The sequence below is a fragment of the Eublepharis macularius genome, chromosome 3, assembly GCF_028583425.1.
Source record: "Eublepharis macularius isolate TG4126 chromosome 3, MPM_Emac_v1.0, whole genome shotgun sequence".
NCBI classification, from domain to species: domain Eukaryota; kingdom Metazoa; phylum Chordata; class Lepidosauria; order Squamata; family Eublepharidae; genus Eublepharis; species Eublepharis macularius.
In genome coordinates, this window is record NC_072792.1 from 181,291,691 (window position 1) to 181,317,350 (window position 25,660).

Sequence of the window (25,660 nt, forward strand, 5' to 3'; positions counted from 1 at the left end):
GCCCCTTCGGAGCCATGGAAGCTCTAGAAAATTCTCCGGCGGCTGGCCTGCGCCTGCGCAGTCCCCATGTGTGGAGGCACAGAAGAACGAAGATGAACTATTATTTGGGAATGTAGGGGGATTCAGAAGGTATTTTTGAGGTGAAAATCAGAAAGAGCATCTTCTCACACCTTACTCAAGTTGATGATGGCTCCTGCTCATGTCATGAAAGATTAACTCACTTCCAGCCCTAGAGCCTCAAAATAGTAGAGTCCAGTAGCACCTTTAAGACTAACCAACACATCTGAAGCATAAGCTTTCGAGAACCACAGCTCTCTTCATCAGATGCATGCATCTGACGAAGAGAACTGTGGTTCTTGAAAGCTTATGCTACAAATAAGTTGGTTAGTCTTAAAGGTGCTAGTCTTTACTATTTTGCAACTACAGACTAACACGGCTAACTGGATCTAGAGCCTCAAAGAGACATCCCCGTATCATAGTTTCAGACAGGTAGCCGTGTTGGTTTGCAGTAGAAGAACAAGATGAAGACAGCCTGACTCCCAAAAGCTGGAAATTTTGTTAAGTATTCAAGGCGCTACTAGTCTCAAGCATCCGTAAAATAAAATTAAACAGGATCCAATTCGCAGCTGCATCACACGCCATGTTCTTTCCAAAACTACTGTAAGTGACTCTGCTTGACAAACCATTTGTACGGCAACGCTCACCTCACCAATCCAACATTTCTCACAATATCAAAACATAAATAGCCAAACAGTGGGCATTGCTCGGGTGGCGAAGGCTGATTTCAAAGCCGACAGTCTTTGTGCACTTAGTAATTTCTTCTTGGAGTTCCTTTTTTGGCATACCTAATTGGAACTTTACATTGGGTGAGGCAAACTTTAGACTCTTTTTAATTATCTATTCTTCTTTCCTTGACTCTTCCAACGTTTTCAATTCCTCCTGAAACCAATGCAGCTATATTTTAAGTCTTAAACTCCCTCTGTGTTTTTCAATATGCACAGTAATAACATAAGCATTTGATCTATGTCAGGTCAAAATTTAAAAAAGGCTCTTTTGGAGAGGGCTCCAGCCAGCACAACCCAAAGATACTCTTAAAATAGAAAATGCCTCTTTTGTTTTTTCTACAGCACTGAACAGCCGACAGACTTGTAATCACTGCAGATGTGTTTGCGTTCATGTTCCAAAGGTAAGGAGCGTTAACACCCCAGGATACAGAATTGCTAGGTGTCAAAACACTTGCAAAGGAAAAATCTGTTTGAAAATATTTTTCTTCTAAAGTTGCCAAGTCAGCTACACTTCTTGTGAGCTACCTCAGATTTTATTCACATACCAGACTGACCATAAGAAGTTTCTTTTTTGAGCTGACTGTACAATTAATGGCATAAAATGCAGCAGCACCACCCCACTTTGACAGGCAGCCTTATACCTTCTACACAAGCTCTGTAGCTATGGGCTTCCTTACCCTTTTTTCCCCGTAGGGGTGCCAACTTTAATCTGCCAGTGTTGGCTATGACGTTCTATTGTTTAAGGTCGGGGAACAGGTAACCTTTTTGGCTCAAGCGGCCTGACATGCGGCTCTTTGGCAAATGGCATCTGCTGCTGCCTATCCAGTCTAACAAATCTGAGTTCTTTTGCAAGGCTGTAAAACTTCCTTAAGCTTAAGCAGGTAAAGTATTGACATTTTTCACGAGGACCTTTGTTAGGCCTACTAGAAAACCGTGCTTCCAAATTCCAGTTTTACCACTCTTGCAGACACTTGTAGAGTTAGCTTGCAAGTGGAAATCTTGGTTAGCTCTGTACTTAAGAGTCTGGCCCTGTGATTATTAAAACAGGGATGTCCAACTGGAGGGCAACCAAGCAAAACGAGGCCCCCACCCTTTTGTTTTCTTAGCACCTGTTATCCTTCCCCACAACAGAATGGGAGCATGAGACGCATCAGTGTTTTATCTGGCATGAGAAGAGCCTGCTGGATCAGACCAGTGGTCCAGCGAGTCCCCCACACTGCCTCACACACTGGCCAACCAGTTACTCTGGAGGGCCAACAACAGGGCATAGAGAACGAGGCCACCTCCCAGCAACAGGATTCAGAGGTTTTCTGCTTCTGAGTGTGCAGTTTCCTTTAGTCACCATCGCTAGTTGCCAAAGATAGAGCTCTCCACCATGAATCTGTCTATCCCTGATCTAGATGGTCCTGGCTAACTTGATCTCATCAGATCTTGGCTGCTAAGCAGGGTTGGTGCTGGTTAGTACTTGGATGGGAGACCAGTAAGGAAGACCAGTTTGATGTAGTGGTTAAGAGTGGCAGGACTCTAATCTGGAGAGCCAGGTTTGATTCCCCACTCCTCCGCTTGAAGCCAGCTGGGTGACCTTGGGTCAGTCACAGCTCTCTCAGAGCTCTCTCAGCCCCACCCACCTCACAGGGTGATTATTGTTGTGGGGATAATAACAACATACTTTGTAAACCGCTCTGAGTGGGCGTTAAGTTGTCCTGAAGGGCGGTAGATAAATCGAATGTTGTTGTTGATGTCTGCAGATAATGTCAAGCCACCTGTTAGTCTCTTGCCTTGAAAACCCTATGGGGTTGCCATAAAATGGCTGCAACTTGAAGCCCCCCCTCCAAAAAAACCCTGCCGGTCCTAGTCAATGGCTCTAAAGTCTTCCAAGTTTGCTTAAGTCTTCTAAAAAGAGACCACATACCCTTTTTAGAAGTAGCTTTAGCCAACGAAACATGAAATATACCAACCCTCTCCTGAAAGCACCTTTTATAGTTGTAAATAATATTTGTTCCTGCTTTGGAGGCTGAAGGCAGAGGGAGGCTGAAAAGCATGCAACATGGAAGAAAATAAGATACATATTTGACTTATTTTACTCCTGACAGTGGAAGAGCAAGACAGTTTGAAGGCTTCGATAAAAGAATATACATAAATGTGTATGTGCATAAATCCTTGATCTACCAATTCTGAAGCAACAACATTTTTGTGTGTTTAGAATGAAAAACAAGAATCTGATATTTCGGTGAAGTTATTCTCAACGTTTCTATCGGATGAGATAAATAAATATGGGGACACACAAGCCCTAGATCATCGTAACTGACTACTCATGTCCATGAATCTCTCCACAGCAACTCAACTACTTTCTGCATCAACTAAGATCAGTTCAGCTTGTCCTCAGATAATATTCCTTTCCATCTTGTCAAGCACATATCACATTATAGATGTCATGCCCCCAATACAGAACAGAACCATGTGGTATTAAGAGACTGATATTACAGGGGTGGCCTGAATAGCCCAGACCAGCCCAAGCGATGCAGGGTCAGTCATGATTACAGCTTGGATACGAGACCACCTAGGAAGTCTAGGGTTGCTATGCAGAGGCAGGCAATGGCAAACCACCTCTGCTCATCTCTGGCCTTGAAAATCCCTTGAGTGGTTGCTTTAAGTAATATCAGCATATGCTATTACTAGAAACAACGCCCGTTGTGTGAAAAAATACAACCAGCTCTAGAAAACTGATCTGGTGGGCTCCCTCCTGGAGGCAAGTGGGCGCTTTGCTGCAGCTTTGAGGCCAGAGTCATCAGCAATACGCCTGCGCAAGGATAAAAAGTTGCCAATATGGCTTGCCTTTTATATAGTAGGATAGGATTATATACAGGATCTCTACTTTTGTATTTTGCATATTTTTGATCAAATCGTTCTCTGAATGCTCCACTATTTCCATCCAGGAAAAAGAGACAAAAATCAATATACCTAAAGGCAACGGCCACGTTTAAACACAGGGCTATCTCCTTGCAGGAAGCGGCGCTGCGACATACGCTATCATTTGTTGGAACCAAGTCAAACGGTTGCCAAGGACCACCAGCAGGTGGATAGAAACTGCTTCCCCCTTTTTTGAAGAGCAGGGGCTCATAGAGCTCACTGCTGCCACTGATCAACTAGCTTTCGTGTCACCTCAGAACGCTAGCCAGAAAGTGCGTTGATTTGTTGCTGGAAACAAACTGTTCAGCTCTAGGAACTCGAACTGGCTGAGTAACACCAAAGAGGTACAGCCTGAATGCAGTAACCATAATTACTTCCAGTTGCAAAACAGAACTAGTTTTCACTCTACTGTCTAATGCAAAGGAAAAAGAGATCCATCCTTCTGTGTCCATAGACTACAGCAGCCAATGGCTGTTTCTTGGTGCCTGTGGTCCAAAGTCCCTTCCAGTCAAGGAGTAAGCAACGAGAACTTGGGTCAGGGCTTTTGGAGTTGGTAGTCTTACAGGATCAGCAACCCCTCTGAGATCTGACCTTGTGAGCCACGCAGAGACAATCTAATTATTTTTTCTTAAACTTGCTTTTCAAATTTACCTTAAAAAGGTCTCCAAGTGTTGTTTTAAAGACATAAGGCTCCATGGGGCATATGTCGCTTACCACACAAGCACTGAAAGAGGCAAAAGGTGGAGTGGGAGGGGAAGGCTTAGGGATCTGCAAAATTTTTTAAATCAAAATGCAGGTCCTTGAGTTGCTAAAGTTTAAGAACTGCAGGAGCTCAAGAAATCAAGCCATGTGCCACCTTGCAAATGGTAAGTGACATCAGCAGCTGCCCATAAGCAAGCATTCTCAGTTGTAGTTCCCATCTTGTGGAACAACCTACCTAACGTGGTCCGCAAGGTTCCTACATACTGCAGAAGATGTAAAAACAGAATCATTCTAGAGAGCATTTTACAGAGGGAATGGGAATGTGGCCCAAACGGAGGATAAAAGGGGGCACTTTCTACATTGGGAGATAGGGTTGTAGCTTAAATTGTCGGGAGGGGGAGCACAAACATGGGAAAACGCACTGAGTCAACTAGAAATACGAAGTTGGCTAGGAATTTTGTCTGGGAACATCTCCGTGAAGATAACATACATCTTACGTTTGGGTTTCAACATGATCTCTCAATCATTTGAAGGTGATAATTGAACACGCACTGTAAAAAGCACAAGAACAAAGTTCTCAGTTTTGAAGTTAAATTTAACAACAGACTGCCATTCCTGGAATTCTGATCTTTAAGCCAAACAGAAGCTGCAGAGAAATATGTGAATGATGCAGTGAGAACTCCTTCACCCAAATGGTTTATACTGTCTTTTCTAAAAAGAGGTGTGTATCACAACATCCTCATAAGCCCCCCTCCTCAGCCAAAGAAGCCCCAAGGGAACGCTTTAATTAGAGGCGTGGATTTTGAGAAAGTTCCCTATACTGTTTCCAAGTGGGACAGGGAAGAGGGAGATGGGGGGGGGGGAGTTTTGAGAACTGATGATGACAAGTTAATAATAGCCAATGACATCATCTAATTATTAATACCCTAACTAATCAAGATACAGCTCCTTGCCCCCGGAGTTAAAAAAAAAATTGGCTCAGTTCTTAGACGAAATGGGACTCTAATCAATACAGATCAGCAAAACTAATACCTAGTAGTGAATAAGAGAGATACACAGGATTAATTCCAGTAATGAATGCATCATCTTCCATAATTTGCTACCCACAATTCCTTTCTTTTAAGAGAAATTCATTTAATTGTTTCACACAGATGAAATGGAACCATTAGAGAACAATGGGTAATACAATATTACATATTATATAATATTATATGGAGGATGAATGGAAATCACTTGAAGTCCCCCCCCCAATTCCCACACCCCTGATTAATATTCATGAGGATAATTTCACAAAAGCAGTTATAATACTATGTCAGATGGGACCTTCAAAATATAGTTGGGCTGACGCAGAAATAGGAAATTCCTTCATCCCCTTGAAAAGGGGATTAAAAACCAACAGAAACATTTACTGAATGATGGGTCTCATAATATTTTAATCAAGTTATTCATTACATAGAAATGACACTGTGGAAACACAGATAAACGATGCACAAAGGCTAAGTTCATTTGTTCTGGACAGGTGGCCGGTCTGCGACTCTGCGCTGGCACCCGAAGCCCGCCCACAATAGTACCAAAGACGATTATGCAAATAACTCCAATCTCTTGCTATTTTCCCAGGAATGGGAGAAGGGTTTCGTGCGGAAGCAGCAGTTCTTTCCCAGTCATGTGGAAAAAACAAACCAAGTGATTTTTCTTTCCTGTTTCCAAAGAGAAGGAATAAGAGCCAGACAAGAAAATATGTGTGTATATGTACAAGCACTCGTGTCTAAGTAAGGAAGGGGGGGGGGATCATACATCCTCACTCCCAAGCCCCTCCTTCCCCTGCTGTTTTACTATGGTTGTGAGCAATCAGAGGGAAAGAAAGAAGAATCAGAACAGAGAGTGTGCAGTTTGAGATATCCATACACAAGAACTGTCATTAAAGGCAGTGCTGAAAAATATAGGAAATGCTTTCTTTAGGCAGAAGGCTTCTGCATTTTGTCTTTTTGTTCTACTGCAGAAAGAAACAATCTAAAGATGGACACTGTCTTCCCATTGTATTCAATACTGAAAATGTTCAATGTTATGGGTTCAAGTTATCACGGGTAGTTCAATTTTTTTTTTGCCTTAATTGATAGAACACTCTTAAATATTTGTAGCACGTGCTTAGAGACAACAGGGGTCCATCTTGCTATATGACAATTGTGGCACATCCATTATAGTGATTTATTGGTAGGAGATTGGTGCTGCCTTGTGTAGGGCAGTTGGATTACATGATGCTCATCAACTACACCTCTACCTCCATGTATATTTTCCACCTCTCTGCCTGATTAGAAACTGAACTCTATAGAGGGGGTAATTGAGGACTACTTATCAAGTTGCAATTCACATGATATGACCGCCCCTTGGACTACGAGAACAGTTCCCTTGTGAGAAAAGTTCCATGAATTTGTGTCTTCCTTGCAGACCTCTGAATGTTCCAAGGCCATTTATACAGAAGAATTTCTCCCCGTGAAATGAGTAACTAGAAGAACTACCAAAACGATATTGGACAATTCACAGTACACATATCTAAAGCGGGAATACATTCTAGGAACTGAATGGATCTGCAGAATGAACTCCACACACACACACCCCGCCCTGCCACAACAAGAATCCAAAGTATCTTCTCATTAACAAATGAGATCCCCCAAATAAGCAAAGCTCTTCCTGTACTCAAAGGCTAAAATCCAAAGAAACACATGACTAATGAGTGTGTCCAAAGGAGCACACACAAAACACACGACAGGACTCATTGCAAACTTCTTCTAAAATTGAGGGGTGCTGCACAAAGAAGGAAGTCAAAACACCTACTGGGCATGTGCCTCCTTGGACATGCCTCAAATAGCTCACAGTCTTGATTATTTATTTATATATTAGATTTATATCCCGTCCTCCCCGCAGGCTGGCTCAGGGCAGGTCAAACATTTGAAGATATAAATTCTGAGGCACAAGCTGATTGGTAATAAAGAGGGAAGTGTTGTAGGTGAAAACCTGTAATGGATTAATAATATGCCTGTTATGTTTCCTACTGCTTTTACTCTGTAGATTGATTTGTAGGCCATTCTTGGCCTTTTGTAGTTGTCTTCTTGTTATGTTTCACTTTCTTTCTCTTGTTCTATCTTTTAACTTTTCTACAACAAAAATAAAAAATAAATTAAAAAAGAAGATATAAATTCTGAGTGCACGGTACATGAAATAATCTGGCAAAATAAGAGAAACTCGAATATATATATATAGAGAGAGAAATTAATTAAAAGAACTGTACAAATGTTTGCAACGTGACCAAATGCTTTCCCACCACAATGACGAATTATTGGTCTGTAGTAAGCAGTGGCAAAGAGCTTTTTAATTTCCAGGAGATCTGGTCAACGAATGGTAAAAATGGAGCCCTGAGTATCATTGCCTATTAACCAATTATAAAGGAGGTTTCAGAACAGCATCTTAAAAGCTGTAAAGGAATTGAAATAGGTACTGTTGGGTTTCTCTCTCAAGCTCTCTGGGATTCAAACAGACTCCGCTCCCCAAAACTGCCTACTGAAGACCAAACCCATCCCACAAAAGAGGTCACAAATGTTGTGGAGGCAGAGGCTGCAGCACAACATGCCTAATCCCAAATCCCTCTTTGAGCATGCAGAAGTAGTTCCACCATTCGCTGGACTCCGGCCATTCCAAACTTGGCTCGTCCTCATTGCTGAGTTCCCCACACTTTGTTCTTCGATGGCCTTTCATCAAAAATTTCTAACACTGAAAGGCACCGTCGCTTCTGAAGGAGGAAAGCCAACTTCCCCCCTGAAACATTCTTGAAACTTCATGAAAAACCAACATGGCAGGAGAAGACCTAGTTCTCCCCTTGGATGGGTCACAAACTGCTTTGCACACACAAAAGAATCCAACACAGGAGGAGGTGGGAAAGGAGGAAGCACAAGATGCAGGAAAAATTAAATACATAATTATAGGATGGGGGAGATTTGTCTTGGCAGTAGTACATGTGAAAAGGATCTAGGGGTCTTAGTAGATCATATCCTGGACATGAGTCAGCAGTGTGATGTGGTAGCTAAAAAAAGCAAATGATATTTTGGGAAGCACCAACAGAAGCATAGCATCCAAATCACGCAAAGTGATGTATCATTTTACGCTGCTCTGGTTAGGCCTCAGTTGGAGTGCAGTGTGCAGTTTTGGGCACCACAGTTTAAGAAGGATGCTGACAAGCTGGAATGTGTCCAAAGGAGGGCAACCAAGATGGTGAGGGGTCTGGAGACCAAGTCCTATGAGGAAAGTTGGAGGGGACGGTCATGTTTAGTCTGGACAAAGAGCTGATATAATAGCCATCTTCAAGTATGTGAAGGGGTGTCATGTAGAGGATTAAGTGGAGTTTTCTGTTGCTCCAAAGGGTCAAGCTAGAACCAACGGGTAAAAATTAAATCGAACAAGTTTCCCGCCCCTCACTGGCTCCCAGCACTGGCATTCAGTTTACTGTCTCTGAACATGGGGGTTCCAGTTAGTGGCTACCTTCCACCGTTTCTCCTTCACTAATCTGTCTAAATCCCCTTTCTATCCAATAATACTAGAGGCCATCACAAAATCCTGCAGCAATAAGTGCCACAAGTTAACTAGTCAGAATGGAGAAGCACCTCCTGTTGTTTATCCTGAATCTACTGCCAATCAAATTCATTATTTACTTATTGCCTTTTACCCCTCCTTTCTTTCCAATAAGGACCCAAAGCACTTTACATAATTTTCCTCTCCATTTTATCCTCACAACAGCCCCGTGAGGTAGGATAGGTTGGGCCAAGGGCACCCAACAACATTTCACTTGGCCACTCCTGAGTTCTAGCATCATGGAGAAAGTTCTATTCCACACGTCATGAACCTCTATGTCCCTCCCTCTTAGTCATCATCTCTCTAATTTAAAAAAGACCCAAACTTCTTAGCCTGTCCTCAGAGGGTAAGTGCTCAAAACCCATCATTGTTTTTGGTTGCCTTTTCCTGCACCAGCCATTACTAACTGCACATAATATTCCAAATAGTGATGCATCACAGATGTATGCAAAGTGTTTGCAATATCGGTCATTATATTTTCAATCTTTTTTCCTTAACAGTCCCTAATTTCTCTCTGTCTCTCTCTTGATGCTGCTGCACAGTGAAGCAACAGTTCCATCAAGCTAGCTAGCAAGATCTCTTTCCAGTCATCAGCATCTTATACTTATAAAAAAATCATTTATGGGTTACATAAGGCATTTGAGGTCACTGGCAGAACTTAACAGCAGGCAATTACGAGTATTATAATTCCCATTCTAGAGGGTCACATAACAGAGTTCCATGCACACGGTGATGCCTCAGTCACATCTTTTCCAAAAGTGCTCCTAAGTACCACACTTTGGCTTCTCCTAACGATGTTTTTGTTTCCTCTATTGCCACCATAGGATAGGGTTAACATAATCTCAAGGTGGGGTCTGCAGTTCTCCTGGAATTACAACACATCTCCAAACTACAAAACTCAGTTCCCTGGAGGAAATGGCAGTTTTGGAAGACAGACTCATGTGACATTCACAGGCATGCTAAGCTCCCTCTACAAACTCCACCCTCCTCAGACACCAGCTTGTATCTCTACAAACTTCCCGAGCTGTTGGCAACCCTAACTTAAGAGGAAGGCACGTCAGATGAATACACAAGAATCTCAGCAGCCTGATATACCAAATACACAGCTCACAGATTACAGCACGAAGAACTTAAGCTAGCATCTAAAACTTCAAAAATAAAGAGCAGTTATGGACCTTTCCAGACAATCCAGTCATAATACAATAGTACTAATAATACAGTTTGTAATACAACAAAGCTGCTGGGGTTTTTTGCTGGACAGGATCCAGCCATTGTCTCAAGAAAAAGGCTTCTGTTCCAGGCGCATTGCTTTATTCACAGCACACAAACTGCAAGAACCATTCTTGGCTAGCTATGCCACTGCTGTCTGGAGTCCAGTGATAGTGTGATCACTTCCAACAATTCAATGGCACCCACGACACCAATGAGAGCAAGAACTATCAAACCTACTACCAAGGAAATTAGAGGGTTGACAGTAGGGCTGTGTGCTTCAGGATCCAGTTCAGACAAAAAAATCAGAAGCAGAACCGATCTGGAAAGCTTCGGTATTCCTGAGGCAGGGCCAGCATGCTGGCCCCACTTCGGAATACTGAAGCAAAGCTTTCCGAAGCATTCGGAAATGCTTCGGAAAGCTTCGGGGCTTGTTTAAAGGGCCCCACTGCTGCTTGCAAGCAGCAGCAGGGCCCTTTCAACAACAACCCCCTCACCTCCCCCCCACCTACCTTGCGGTGGCTCCAGGTCAGCTCCTCTGCCGCTGTGCTGCCACCATCACCACTTTGCTGCCCCCCGAGCCTGCGGGGTGGTGGGGAAGGCCGGAGCCGCCACCTCCGGCCCTTCCTGCCCCTCAAATGGCTATGGCATGCCGGCGCTGGTGCCGCGGCGGCCATTTGAGGGGCAGGAAGGGCTGGAGGAGGGGGAGAAAGCCCTTCCTGCCCCTCAAATGGCCGCCGCGGCACCAGCGCACCACAGCCATTTGAGGGGCAAGAAGGGCCTGAGGAGGCGGCTCCAGCCTTCCCCACCACCCCGTAGGCTCGGGCGGCGGCCCAGCAGCAGAGGAGCTGGCTGGCTCCAGGCCACGCAGCCTTGTGCTGCTGCCACCCAGCTGATAACCCTCCCGCCACCAGGTAAGTGGGTGGGGGTTGGAGGAGTCTCCCATGGAGGGGTGGGGGGTGGAGGGGTTGCCGCAGGGAGGGTGGTGGGTGGTGGTGGTGAGTTTACCCCCCTCGCATCAGTATGCTCCAAATCTTCATGGAGCATACTGAAGCGATTTCCAGGACCCGAATCCAAAGCGGCATTTGGGGGTATTTTGGATCGGTTTCCCGCTTCGGGTTTACCCGAAGTGGGAATACCAAATCTCCCCGCCCGTGCACACCCCTAATCATCATTTGGCACTGCAGCCTCTCTCTGCACACAGTAAAGAGTCCAGTAGCACCTTTCAGATTAACCAACTTTACTGTAGCATAAGCTTTCGAGAACCACAGTTCTCGAACCACAGAGCTGTGGTTCTCGAAACCTCATGCTACAGTAAAGTTGGTTAGTCTGAAAGGTGCTACTGGACTCTTTACTATTTTGCTACTACAGACTAACACGGATAACTCCTCTGGATCTCTGCACACAAAATGCCAACATATATCCAGGAAGTGTAACAAAATACAAGGTAAGGAAAAAACACAAGAGGAGCAGGCTCGCCTGTGACATGTACTATCTGTAGTATACTGTGACATATACTATCATGCACATGAGCAAGAACTTGACTGGCTGTTTGAAGCTGGCATTGCCGTAGAGTGTCTGTGTTTAGACTTCTTTTTAGCCTTTTTAACACCCTGAGCCACCGTGGCGTGTCCAGAGCTACAGTCTTGGCCCACCAGGTCCGATCCCCTGTCAGGCACTGTCAGATCCGAGCCCTTCAGATCCGAGACGGGAGTATCCATCGACACCTGCACAGTGCGCACCGGCTCTGCTGACTTCAGATCTGACGGCTTCGGATCTGACGAGTTCGGATCGGATCTGTGTATGATGGATGTCTTCGGATCCAAGGACTTAGGATTGGATTTGTGCAGGATAGCCAGATCCGACGAGGTTCTCTTAACCTTTGGAGCCGGAGTAGCAGATGGTTCTGACCTCGAAGGAGACTTTGAACGTCGATGCTTTTGACTCGGATCCGAGGCCGACAGGGTCTTGCGATCCGAAGTGGAGCTCGAGACACCTTTCGGTTCTGAAGCAGGAGCTGAAGCCTGTCGGATCCGATCCGGAGAATGGGAACGAGTAGTTGACACGGTGCTACGAACCAACGTGTCGCTCACCGATGGCGGTTTAGACTTGCCGCTTACTGGGAGCAATTCCGAAGGAGTCTCAACCCAGTAGCCCGCATAGCCCGCTTCCACAATAGGGCCTGTAGTCTGATCGCTCTCTCGGCTCTGGCCTTCGGCGTAAAACTGCTGGCAGTGCTCACATTTTTGAACGATGTGGGTCTCACCCAAACATTCAAAACAAACAGAATGGCCATCAGTTCTCGTCATCTTTGTTGAGCAGGTAGAACAGCGTTTAAATAACGCTTTGTCAGCCATGATAAGGAAAGTAAATCGTTCTCACAATATGTCATACTACTTCTTCTCTTCACAGCGGACACTAGTTCTTCATCGGTTGGCGGCAAAGAAGAAACTGAGGGGAAGGGGGCGCCGTCGCCGGATGTCGCGTTGGCAGGAAAGGCGCGCATGCGCGTCAGGCAGATGAGCGCCCCCTGGTGGACGTTTGCTAGAAAAGAACAATTCCAGTCGGTAGGCCTGCGCAAGCGCAGTCCCATGTTGGACTGCACAGAAGACGGACAGGGAACAGAGGTTGGTGCAAGGAAGCCCCTTGTCTCTTGCACTCCCAGTAGTCAAAATCTGTGCTATGGTTTCAACTAGGCACGGGGAATGGAACAGGAGCTTCTCCAGGCTTTGTTTCAACTCCAGACAGTCTTTGTGCATATCCTGGTGCCTCATAGGTTGAGTTGTGGCAAACTTCTACCACATAAAAAGAAGTAAAAGGGGGGGGGAGCAGTTATGCTCCCCAACAGCTGCGTCATGCTGTCATCCATTAGATGTGGACTAACGGTTCAATATGGCAAGGGTACACTTTTTAACTGTCAAAATAGACCACAAGACTGATTTGATGCAAAGAAAAGGAAACTGTTCTCCTGGCAATTCATAGCACAACTGCTGCAAACAAGACTGACATGCAAACGGTACACTGGAAATAAAAAATTAATTCACTGAATTCAACACAATACAACCTAGCCTATAAAATACAGTTATGGAAGGAGAGTTTTAAGAGGGGGTTTGCTTGTCTGCTCATAAGTTACTATAGCAGTTCTGCACCTTGACACAAAAAATAAAGAGTAGCTGTAAACCTGACCCTGTCTTGTCTCAGAGAAAGAAATGCCAAGAGCAAGAAATCCCTCCCTCCTCCACAAAAGGCTATATCAAGCAAAATGAACTTTTGGGTCAACATTTCCGACTGCTTCTTCCCGCCATTACTCCAAGTTAGTAAGCTGAAGGAAGCTTTCAAGTGCCCAAGATTACAAGGAATTGCTTATGCTTTTTTTTCAGCACTGTATCGGATTCTGCTCGTATCCAAATTTCTGCAATCCATACCCTACAACATTGTTTTTGAACGTTTGTTCGTATTGACCTATACAGTGTAATCCCCCTTGAGTCTCTGCGAAAGGCGTACTATAGGCCACATAAATAAATAACAGAAGTAAATAAATAAATAACAGAGGTAGCACCTTAAAAATCAAAAAGATTTCCAGGGCATGCCCTTCCGAGAGTCAAAGCTCTCTTCGTCAGATACCAACTTTTGAGAGTCAAAGAAAGCTTTGACTCTTGAAAGCTCACACCTTGGAAATCTGGTTGGCCTTGAAGGTGCTACTGGACTCGAATCCTGCTACTGCAGACCAACCCGGCTACCCATCCGGAACGAGAAGCAAGTCCTGAGAATTCTTCACAGGAAGACAAGAACCCTCGCTGTATGATTTCCAAGGTCTACTCAGTCCACCCCTTTTAAAACACGGGCAGGCCGCTGCTTCTAGGAGGTCCCCCAAGTACAGATCCGCACTTCTTCCTCGTCTCAGCTCCAGCCTCTGCATCTAACGTTCAGCAGTCCACTGTCACTGAAGATGAAACTTCCATTTGTCTATCATGGCAAACAGCTGAGTTTGTCTAATCCGGTTACATCCAAGCCCATGGCCGTCCCTGCCATCACCTGCGGCTGTGAATTCCAAAACTTCGCTCCACTGGGTGATTCTCTTCCACTTGTCTTCTGCTGAAAAATTGGAGCATTTTGCCTCCTCCAGTCCACCCCCTTTAATACCACTACTGAGATTAATTTATGCCTTGCAGTTCTGTAGGGGAAACTGACATAATTTTAAGGCAAAAGAAATAAAAATTAAAAGACAAATACTAATCCGAGAGGCAAATGAAGGCATGTGACAAACACAGAGAGCCACTGTGGTGTAGTGGCTATAGTGACGGACTAGGATCTGGGAGACCCAGGTTTGAATCCCCGTTCTTGGGAAGTGTCACCCACTCACAGTCTAACCTACCTCACAGGGCTGTTGTGAGGACAAATGGAGGAGAGGAGAATTCTGTAAGCCACTTTGGGTCCTCACTGGGAAGGAAGATGGGTAATAAACGAAGTAAAAATTTTAAATTTTTAAAAATGATCTAAAGGAAAATGCGATTTTGGGGAGATAGTTGTGAATTTCCTGCATTGTGCAGGGGGTTGGACTAGATGACCCTGGAGGTCCCTGCCAACCCTGTGATTCTAAAATAAAGCTTCGAACCAAAGATATGTCTGAAAAGCTGGTGATATAAAAGCTAAGAGTCAACAACATCACAAACCACTTTTGATTTTATATACACGTTGAGTCAGAAGCATGCAAAATTTTAAACCGATGAACTGAGAAGACGCTGCCAGAAAGGCTTCTTTCATTCCGCAGAAAGATGGACAACTCGGCTCTTTGTGCCCTTTAACGCTGTACGGCAAACATACTTGCTCTAGATACATAGGTTTTCCTTGCTGAAGCGAACATGTAAAATATAAATGGCAGAGGCAGTAAAATGGCAGAGCACTCCCTTCACAAGGGTAAGTCGTTTACCCTTATCAGGTCCCCACCCCTCTCTTCTCTCGTGGTTGGCAGGGAAGGGTGAAGTGAACCTGGGACATAGTGCAGAGTTTATGCTGTTAAATCTGGCTTTTATCATTATTTAATGTACCTTTTTAGAAATGTGTTTTTATCTGTAGGTTGTAATCCGCCCTAAACCCGTCCCCGGGGAGGGGGGACTATAAATTTAATAAATAATCGTAATAATTTATGCTTTGTACACTTGTTGCAAGGAGTACTAGTATAACACCAGCAAAGCCAAGGCAAGCGACTGCCTCTTCCTAGAACTGCCTTTGTTACAAGGGAACCGCTCATCCAGGAGGTCCAACTTAGAGATGATTATGTGTGTTCCTAATGAGAAATCAACTAATGTACATATTTATTGTGACGTACCATTAACTGAAACACCTCTTATCTCAAACACCATCAGCTGTTGGCTGAATCATTGGGGCCCAGTGCTAAAACCCATAATTGTATTTATTACGATTTTTAGAAATGTGTAGGCTGCCTCTTCAGTGACCTGCTCAAATCAACTCACTGAATAAAAATACAATACAATCATAAAAACATGTATTGTCGAAGGCTTTCACGGCCGGAGAATGATGGTTGTTGTGGATTTTCCGGGCTGTATTGCCGTGGTCTTGGCATTGTAGTTCCTGACATTTCGCCAGCAGCTGTGACTGGCATCTTCAGAGGTGTAGCACCAAAAGACAGAGATCTCTCAGTGTCACAGTGTGGAGAAGATGTTGGCAGGTCATTTATATCTACTCAGGAAGGTGGGTTTGGGCTGAGTCATCCTGTAAGAGTTTCCCAGTCGTGACACTGAGAGATCTCTGTCTTTTGGTGCTACACCTCTGAAGATGCCAGCCACAGCTGCTGGCGAAACGTCAGGAACTACAATGCCAAGACCACGGCAATACAGCCCGGAAAACCCACAACAACCAATCATAAAAACAGTTCTTCAGTTATGTTCATTCGTCTTTGGCATTTAACAGGACAAAATGATACTAATCTTGATTCGTGTGCTCACAAAGAATTGCAGGTTGCCATGTTTTATTTATTTATAGGCCACAAGAACATTTTTGACGCAAAAATAATTTCTTCCTCCAAACATGGGAATGATACTTATGCCTAAGGTTATGTGTATGACACCCACTATTTTTTTTTAAGTGCAACTTATGCAGAATTATGCAGGTCATCCCAACTTGAATGAATGCTCTTTTGCACAATTTATGCTATTTCTGCTGGTCACGTGGAAGGGCAAAACTCCAAAGTCTGACCACTAGAAAAATTATTCAGTCATCCACCTGAGATTTCACTACACATTTCCTACAAATCACCAGAAACAGAAGCTTTGGAATTTTTTTAAAAAAGCTACTGAAAGCCAAGGCTGTCAGAAGGACACGAATTTCTACCCCTAATATCACATGCGATTCTACATTTGTGCAGAATCAAACCAGACGTGCAGCCTTCCTTGTACAAGAAGAAATCCACTTTCTCTTCCAACATAAATTCAGCTACCGGGAGCTGTATTTGTACGTACCCTCCTGTATCAGGGAACCGTATGCAAATCTGAGGGAGGAGAAGGAAGTAATCAAGTCTAAAGCCAACACACTAAGTTTGTTCTGACCAGTCCTGCAAAACAATTACTTATACGACCAAGTTAACATCAGAACGTTGGCACTTCCATGAGCTGCCAAAGCCCCTGTTCGAGGTTTATGTAAAGGAGTCGTGATCTTGGGCAAATTCACATTGCTGAGGTTACACTGCTGTGTTACTTGTGGAGGTGAGCTGGTGGCTAAATGACAGAAACCAGCTCGTTATTTAAAGAGGAGGGTTTTTTTCACGTTCCTCTTCTGTCCTTAGGGAACTTTTCCAGAGAGCTTCAGAAATATTCCCATATTGAATGCATGCACATACTTGAACATGTAGTCTATTTGTCTATGCAGTCATATCTGTTTGAAGATTTTTATCTCCTCTGTGTTTTGTGAAAAATAAGTAACCTCGGGGCAAGTTTTTAAAGAAATAGTACAGATACTTGGCAAAGGCACCTCCGTGCATCTGCATACAGACTGAACATCTGCAATGTATGAAAAACTTGCAGCCAATAGTAATGAATAAAGCAGTCAGAAGTAGGTATTCACTCGGCTTGCTTCGCATACTTCTTCTCACCCAAGTTTGCTTCTGGGATCCTGGCCAATTTGCTATTTAATTAAAATCTACTCCACTCTTGATTCTTTCTCAATAACCTGGTTACCATCTCAGTCGGTCATAAAGAGAATCTCATTAGGCAAACTGAGCCTCTACAGAATTTCCAGATGCTGCAATCGGGTGATTCTGAATGAAAAGGCAACCTGAATACTGACTGGTTCACGGAAAGGCACAGATAGAGCATTCATCCTTTAAGCAGTATCTTTACGAGAGGTGGATGGCCTGAACTTTAAAAGACACACACACACCTTGAGATGGGGCTAGCTCCACAGCTTATCATTAAGGAAGATCAACCCATTTCCCGCATGGATTAGGAAATCCTGGGTAATTAAATTGATGATCCGATAGTGAAACCAAAAAGAAAGCTAACACCAAATGTTTCATGAAGACACCACTTTGACAAAGCAAGGGAAACAAAAGCAAACATATCGCTACTATCTACTGGCAGCAAGACAAAAAGATTAGTCCATATTGAAAATTAAATCTAGCATAAGCTCAAAGAACGGTATAAAGATACCTAATAATGCTCCATCTGTAAAGTAAAGCAATGCTGAAAGCCTCCACGATAGCTGGAGAAGAAGTGATTGGGGAACTTAACATATTCCACCCTGACTCCAAGATGGGTAGCATGCAAACGTAATAAATATCAGTATCTGCAACATACACAGAATACAGACCAACTATTTGCATAAAATCACACACAAGATTAGTCTTTAGTTCAGACCTGCAGAATTTGTTTTGCCAAGCCGAAAGCAGCCCACGAGGTATTGCAAACTCACCAAGGGCTTGATAATTCACCTCTTTCAGCTCTCTGCCTAGAACTGCTAAAACAGGGTGGGGGGTGGTCAAGCAGCTGGGATGCCACAACATATGGGTGGCAGGTAGCATCTGGCTTCCTGAGTCAGAAGTAGCACACACCTGACAAGTCTAGCCATAGTAAACAGAGTTTAGCTCCTCCTAGTGCACACATACATACACTTTAATAGAAGTTAACATCATAAAATTAGTTATACGCTAAGCTTATGAACCAATTAATTGGGGGGGGGAGATCTGCATTCCAGCTCCTTCTTATGGCAGGAGCAGAATGAATACTCCCATGAGAAAGTAACCTAGGAGAATAATCACTCTCCCTGGAGACTTCCAGTTAGTAGCACATAAAGGCAACTCAAAAGAGCGTCTATTCATTCCAATAGTGACTATACATCCCAAGCTACACCGCTGTCTTTTCTTAAATCCATGGGCTTTCTACTCCACTGACACGTAATTATGTTCAACTCACACTGTTCCTCTTCCGGGCCTGCTGGCAACCTCATCTCTGTCATGCTTCTTGTACACAATCTTGTCAATGAATGATAATCCCGATATTTGGCTCAACAGGCGACATGCAAGCCAGCAAGCCGGGCTACCTAAATTATAGGAGCTGCTTCTTTTACACATTCTCAGTGTGAATTCACACGTCAGAGAATTCACTGCTGGAAATCTAAGAAATATATAGCGATTGTGTGGGGGGTCCTCATGAAACAGCACCCAACACCACCTCTGGCAATTATCCAACCGACAGCCATTCAACAATGTGGGATATCCACCATTTGTCACTGAACAAAATGAAACGCACAGAGGGAAGATCTCCAATCTAAGCTGGGGACCTAACAAATTTCTCCCTAGCACTTAACTACCGAAGAACAGGAGGGACCAGGATGAACCGTGGTTTTAAAAAGCAGTTATGTTGCCTACCAGATCACATTATTGAGTCAGGCTACTTGAATTCCTTTCTTCATAAACTCGATTCAGACATTATAGGACATTTTGTAGGACCGACGAAAGGAAGCACACACACACATGAAGCTGCCTTATCCCAAATCAGACCCTTGGTCCAGCAAGGTCAGTGTTGTCTACTCTGACTCCCCAGGGTCTTAGGTAGAGGTCTTTCACATCACCTACCACCTCATCGTTAACACAAAACCGTCTCTTATAGAGCAACTTAAAAGAAAACAAAATCAAAATTTGGGAGAACACAAGTTCTTCTAAACAAGCCAAACGTTATTACTTCCATCATTAACCAGATCAGCAAAAGTGCTGCGTGCGCATTACATGTTACTGAGACTGAATGATGCGGAAGGTAGGGTTGAAGTTAACACGGAACGTTTTCTTGCACAAATATTTTTCTAGTCAGGGCAGCTGCCAGTGACCAAAGCCCAGGGATTACTTGCCTTAGTCAAACAAGTGGATCTGTACAGGTTCTGTACAAATTAAATTGTGCTCGCTCTTCCAGTACTGTTCACAAACCAAGCTGAGCGTGAACAGAGTTCCCATCCCAGCTAACAGAAAGTGATCCGAGACAATGTTTGCACTGCAGGTCAGGTACGGGATTTTTCAACGCTGAATTGCTTTGGATAAACTACACAAGCGACAAGGACAGATGCAGTGTAACCATCAGCATGGCCAGCTGGACACACCTACTCCCTTTGGTCCTATAGGGATCCCTCTCAGCTGGGAGCAAATATTTGCCAGATTAATAGCCTGTCTTTTATTACTTGGCAGCTGCCACTTGGCCTGCTTTCCTGCGCTGACTTGGCCACCCTTACATTTCCGTTCTCCCCCTTTTCCTTTCCTTGGGAGGGTAAGGCCAGAGCCCACTGATAAAAAGCCTTCTATCTGCCTAGAACTAAACAAGTCAGCTACTGTATATTTAGGACCTTATATACTGAATAATCATTTACGGCAGATTTAACTTAAACATTCTCTGTTTTCTTTAGCTGTCAACACTTTCTAGATTTCTGCAGGCCTCAAAGCACAGCTTCGGGGACTGCTGTGGGGAAGTAGAGTTTTAAGAAGTTTATTGTGCCCCTTAAAAATATCCCTGAGCCTAAGAAAAATAATACTGTTCGAACCATCGTACTCACTGGTGCTTAGATCCACCCAGGGCTTTTTTTCAGTGGGAACGCGGTGGAACGGAGTTCTGGCACCTTTTGAAAATGGTCACATGGCCGGTGGCCCCGCCCCCTGATCTCCAGACAGAGGGGAGTTTAGATTGCCCTCCGTGCCACTGGCCATATGGACATTTTCGCTGAGGGCGATTTAAACTTTAAAAAACTCCCCCCTTATTCCAGCTAATCCAAAGTGACGTCATTGTGCAGTCCTGAGTTCCACCACTGAGTTCCACCACCTCTTTTCCCAGAAAAAAAGCCCTGGATTCACCTAAAACATTTGGTGTAGAACGTATGCAGAAACTCACTCACTGAATCAGGGACTTCCTAAGAATGGTCAATAAAAAACCCACTTTCCTTTTATTAAGGCATGTACAGACATGCCTCTGTTTTTTTTGTATGTTGTCACTATGAGCCATTTGGTTTTCCCATCTTCATTGTTGTTCCAGATTTGTTCATGTCTTCTATGCCATTTTTACGTTGTCAGCACAAAACCAGGCAGTAACTTTAATTGTAATAATTTTGTTAGCAAAGTGTCAGGGCGAAAAAGCCCTAGCATGAAGAATTCATTTCAGAAATTGGGATGTTTCACTTGACACTGTGTTCATGAAATTACCGAAGATCTTTACTTTTAACCAGGACCCAGGATGCTATAGAACAACAGTCTCTGCATCAAGATACCCAGGAATGCCTCTGCCCAATGGATGGACTTCTCCTAATTCATGTGAGCTCTCATATTCAAAATCATCTACTACTGCAATCGTGGTAGCTATCGCCTTATTTCATGAGAGGAGAGCAAGCGGCATGGTCTGAACGGAAACATTTTGCCTATGAACAATGCCTTCTGCATTGTCTATCTTACATACTAATAGCAAAGCAGCAGAGATCTGAGGATACTATCCAGCAACTGAAGCCATGAATGGACAAGGCAGATTTTTCTACACACCTGAAAAATGCCCCAGGTTTGCAGAAAAATCTGAAATCTAAAGTAAACACACACACACACACACACACACACACACTCTGAGGGGGTTAATAAAACCCCAAAATGATAAATGGAGCACCTGTGCCTTTAACCAGATGCCCTCAATGGCTGTTGCTAGGCAACCATGACAGTTTAGCCAGTATTCCAAGCTAGGTTTCTATCAGTAAAAGGCAGGGGGAGAGGGCATGGCCTTTTCCAGGGCTGTTTGGGTGTTTGATAGAGAATTTATGGGTCTAGGCCTGGCAACATCGACTGCATGACTCCACAGGACTTGCATGACTCACCCAGGCCTGGCTGCTTGCTACTAGTCAAATATGAGGGGTCCTCCGGTATGGAATATTCTCAAACAACTTACAGACCTCGAAGGTTATATTATATAATTTTTCATATATTTTCTAATTTTTTTAATTCAGACAAAAGTGTAAGTGCTCATATGTGATAAATATACTACAATATGTCACATTTGAGCACTTGCACTTTTGTTTGAATTAAATTTTTTTACAAAATATATAAAAAATTATATAATATAACCGTCGAAGTTTGTAAATTGCTTGCTACTAGTCAGCAGCAGCCCTTCTCCCCTCCACAAAAGTCAGTGTAGTGTAGTGGCTAGTTTCAGAGTAGGATCTGGGAGACCCAGGTTCGAATGACTACTCTGCTGCGGAAGCTCACTAAGTGACCTTGAGCTAGTCACACTCTCAGCCTAACCTGCCTCTCAGGGTTGTTGTGAGGATAACATGGAGCTAAGGAGAATGATGTAAGCTGCTTTGGGTCCCCACTGGGGAGAAAGGCAGTATATAAATGTAGTAAATTAAGAAATACAGATGAAGATGGGCGTAAGATAAAAGGTAAGTTATTTAGTGGGTTTGAAAGACAGAAGGACGTAAGGAAAGGAGAGCATATGTAGGCTTCCATGAGGAGGGAAAGAGGAAATAATATGGGGAAGGGGATACATAGAAAGTGAAGTATCCCCTACAAGTCCTTGCAGGTTCCCCACCATCCAACTGGGCCATGAGGAGAGACTGCTGGAGGGGAGGTGAAGACGAGGGGCAGACAAAGAGAGGTAAGAAGGAAAGAAGGAAGCAGGAAAAGGGGGAAGAAGCAATGGGGGTCAGGGAAGAAAGAGACGACATGATGGGGGAGGGGAAAATGAGATGCTCCCTATTAAGTTCTTGTGGGTCTCCACTTGTATATTTATAATCCTGAACACATTTGCCATCTGTTTGTAGTATGAAGTGATGGGCATAATACAAAAGAAATTGCACACTGCATTGTATTTTATTTGTTCCATTGTACTTTTAGAAGAGCATGGAAAGGGTTACAACCCATGCCTTACAAGATGAGGCAACAGAGACCATCTTGCCCAAAGGCTGGCTACAGCTCAGACTGAAGCATTCAGTGCTCAATCTGCTCTTCACTGTTTGTGACCTTCAACATGCCACTCAGATATTCTTGGCAAGCTGCGTTTCTCCTCCTTGAAACTGGCACAGTAATTCTTCCTCCACAGAAAAAGGAACGCTGACAAAGTATAGGACAGTAACATTGAAAAAAATATTGAGAAATCTGACAGAACAATGGTGCCAACTGACATTAGATATATGAGGCTTTTGCAAACTATGCAGGAGAGCTTTTTGCACAGGAAATAGGTCTGTACTGTACTGTAACAAAATGGTTCAAAATGAAGTTTGGGGCAAAGGCTTAAGAACTAGAGACTATAACATCGTGCTGTAAGTAATGTCTAGTATCTAATTTTTGAATCATTTAATATGTCATGTTATTACTTGAACTTTGCTTAATATCTGTTTTCACATCTCTAGAGGATTCCAGATTTCTTCAATCCTATTGCATTGTCTATTGGATGTCTCATCCTGCTGTTTATATTGACTTATTCTGTGTAATTCGTCTTAATGTCAATACAATCAACAGCAAGTAATATAAATAAATAAATTAATATCCTTTATCTAAACCAACAAGATCAACTGCAGTCCCTTTGCAGATAGAAAGTACTAAAAAATGCTTTATATCAACTTCACCCTAAACCACCAAAGTTCACCTGAAGAACTGAGGGTTGCCATGACAACACTTGCAGCTATAAGACTGAAAGGGTCGTTTGCATTAAATTTAAACCGGAGTAGTTAAGTCTGTGCATCTGTACAACATTTCTAGAAGCGTGTCTTGTTAAAAGAAACAGGCACAGCGCTTAATCATCCAGGTAAGATTTTTAATTTGTGAAGTCTCACCACCTCATTTGTTTTTATACATGGAGAAGAAAACGTGCATTTCTCAACCACCTCCATCCCAGCCACTTCCTGGGAAAGGAGGGATTGATCCCTGTTTCACACGCCCAAACTCACCTCTCTATCAACACAGCACCGTACTATTTCCAGCAACAAACTGTTTATTAATGAGAGAGCAGAGCAGCATACAAAAGGTTGGAAGACAGGGTTAGATTATGACTCGAGGGCAAAACTCTCCTGAACTTGCTTCGTAGATCTTAAGTGCTCCGACAGCAGTAAGCCCTGGTACCGTAACAGGGTAAGGCAACATCCCTGTGCCATATTGAATATTATAGCCCTGAATGGAAGAGACTTCAGAAAGAGTCTCTACTGTTCTACTGAACTCTCAGTCACCCAATGCAAGCTCTTCTGGGTCTTATATCAGTTTAAACAATAAAACAGATTTTACTATGCTACTTACCTGTGCATATTCTCTCTCAATTGCAGCTTTCTTCTGGCTGAATGTCCTACAAGAAATGAGGGACAGGTAATTAAAACCACTCAGAATTCCACGTTACAAATTCAACTGATGCGCCATTAAGAAACTCTTCATGCTGTTAGCGCTTAGGTGGCATATAACAATGCCGCTAAAGACCTGCCACAACAATACTAGTCTCAGCCATCATCAACACTATAAAGGCTTTAGACTTTGGTTTGGGGGGGGGGGGGAAGCAAGATTTACAGAAAAATAAAGATGGTTTCAGGTAGGTAGCTGTGTTGGCCTGCACTAGAAGAGCAAAATTCAAACCCAGCAGCACCTTATAAAACCAACATGATTTAAAGGGTATAAGCTTTGGAGAGTCAAAGGTCCCTTCATCAGAAAGCACAAGCTTTCGAGAATCACAGTTCTCTTCGTCAGATGCATCTGTGATTCTCAAAAGCGTATGCTACAGTAAAGTTGGTTAGTCTTAAATGTGCTACTGGACTCTTTTCTATTTTGCTACTACAGACTAACACAGCTAACTCCTCTGGAACTCTTCATCAGAAAGGGAGAGGAAAGAGAGTCAGTGGGCTAGATCACATGGATTCATTCCCCTAGTGGTGGCATTTTTCTCCCGTGCAAGGAACCAGCCACGGACAGGAGACTGTTCCATGGCGAAAGAGCTTCTTGCATTAGTGGAAGGCAACTTGTGCTGATGAATTCTCCTCCATTATGGGAATGGGATCCAATCCAATGTATTACAACCCATCTTCTCAATTATTACCACATGTCACATGCACATTGAACAAGAACAACAACCAGTAACTGTGGAACCAAGGATTCAAGACAAGTTGAGTGGATTCCACTTTCATACACTCATACCACGCAAGTAGGGAGGAACCATGGCAGTAGTTTTTTGTGAAAGACCTCCCACGCTCTGAAGAGCTATTCCCAGTCAGGGTGCACAATATTAAACTTCGACAGACAAATGGCCCATCTTGGCCACTTCACATGTACATGTACAAATGCAGAATTCTGTTAGAAAAAATTAAGCTTGAAAATGTCTCGGTAACACTTGGAAAGATCTCAGAAACTTCTTGCTCCCCCCCCCCCCCCCACACACACACTTTTCCAAAGTCTGGATCATATATTCTCAACCGCTGATGGCTGCAGCACCGTACGATGGCAGGTACGTAAGAATGGTTCATCACATCACACAATGCTTCTATCACCATCTAAAATGCTTTTCAAGGGAGTTCATTCATGAATTCAGCTCCCAATCAGGCACACATGAACCTTCTTTATACTTAGGCATTTATTTCACCCACTGCCAGATCTTTTAATTAGAGATGCAGGAGGCTGAACCCAAGATCTTCTGCATGCCAAGCAAATCCTCTACCACTGAGCCAGGGCTCCTCCCCAGACATTCAAGAAAAAGATAAGCTGGGTATGAACCAGTACTGATAATCTGTCTGACTCCTAAACTCCCCACTGGACCCAGTCTAGTTTTTTCTTAATGACATTACAGTATTCTTCATATCTAGCAGTGTAACCTACGTTGCGGTTTGAGATTAATGTAAGGAATTAAGCCTGACCCTCTGCAACCTTGCCTTCCTTAAAATTGTATCACATTTGGGCTTTTGGGGGGGGGATGGATTCAATGGACCTGCTCACTTTC

The 25,660-nt window shown here is 43.6% G+C and overlaps 1 protein-coding gene across 1 annotated transcript in view; it reads right to left on the reverse strand.

Moving 5' to 3' along the window:
* Positions 1 to 25,660, reverse strand: part of FCHSD2 (FCH and double SH3 domains 2) — a 202,347-nt gene that overhangs the window by 133,339 nt on the left and 43,348 nt on the right. The window contains exon 3 of the mRNA XM_054974082.1: positions 23,983 to 24,028. Within this exon, the coding sequence (XP_054830057.1) occupies positions 23,983 to 24,028 (46 nt within the window). The remainder of the gene's footprint in view (positions 1 to 23,982; positions 24,029 to 25,660) is intronic.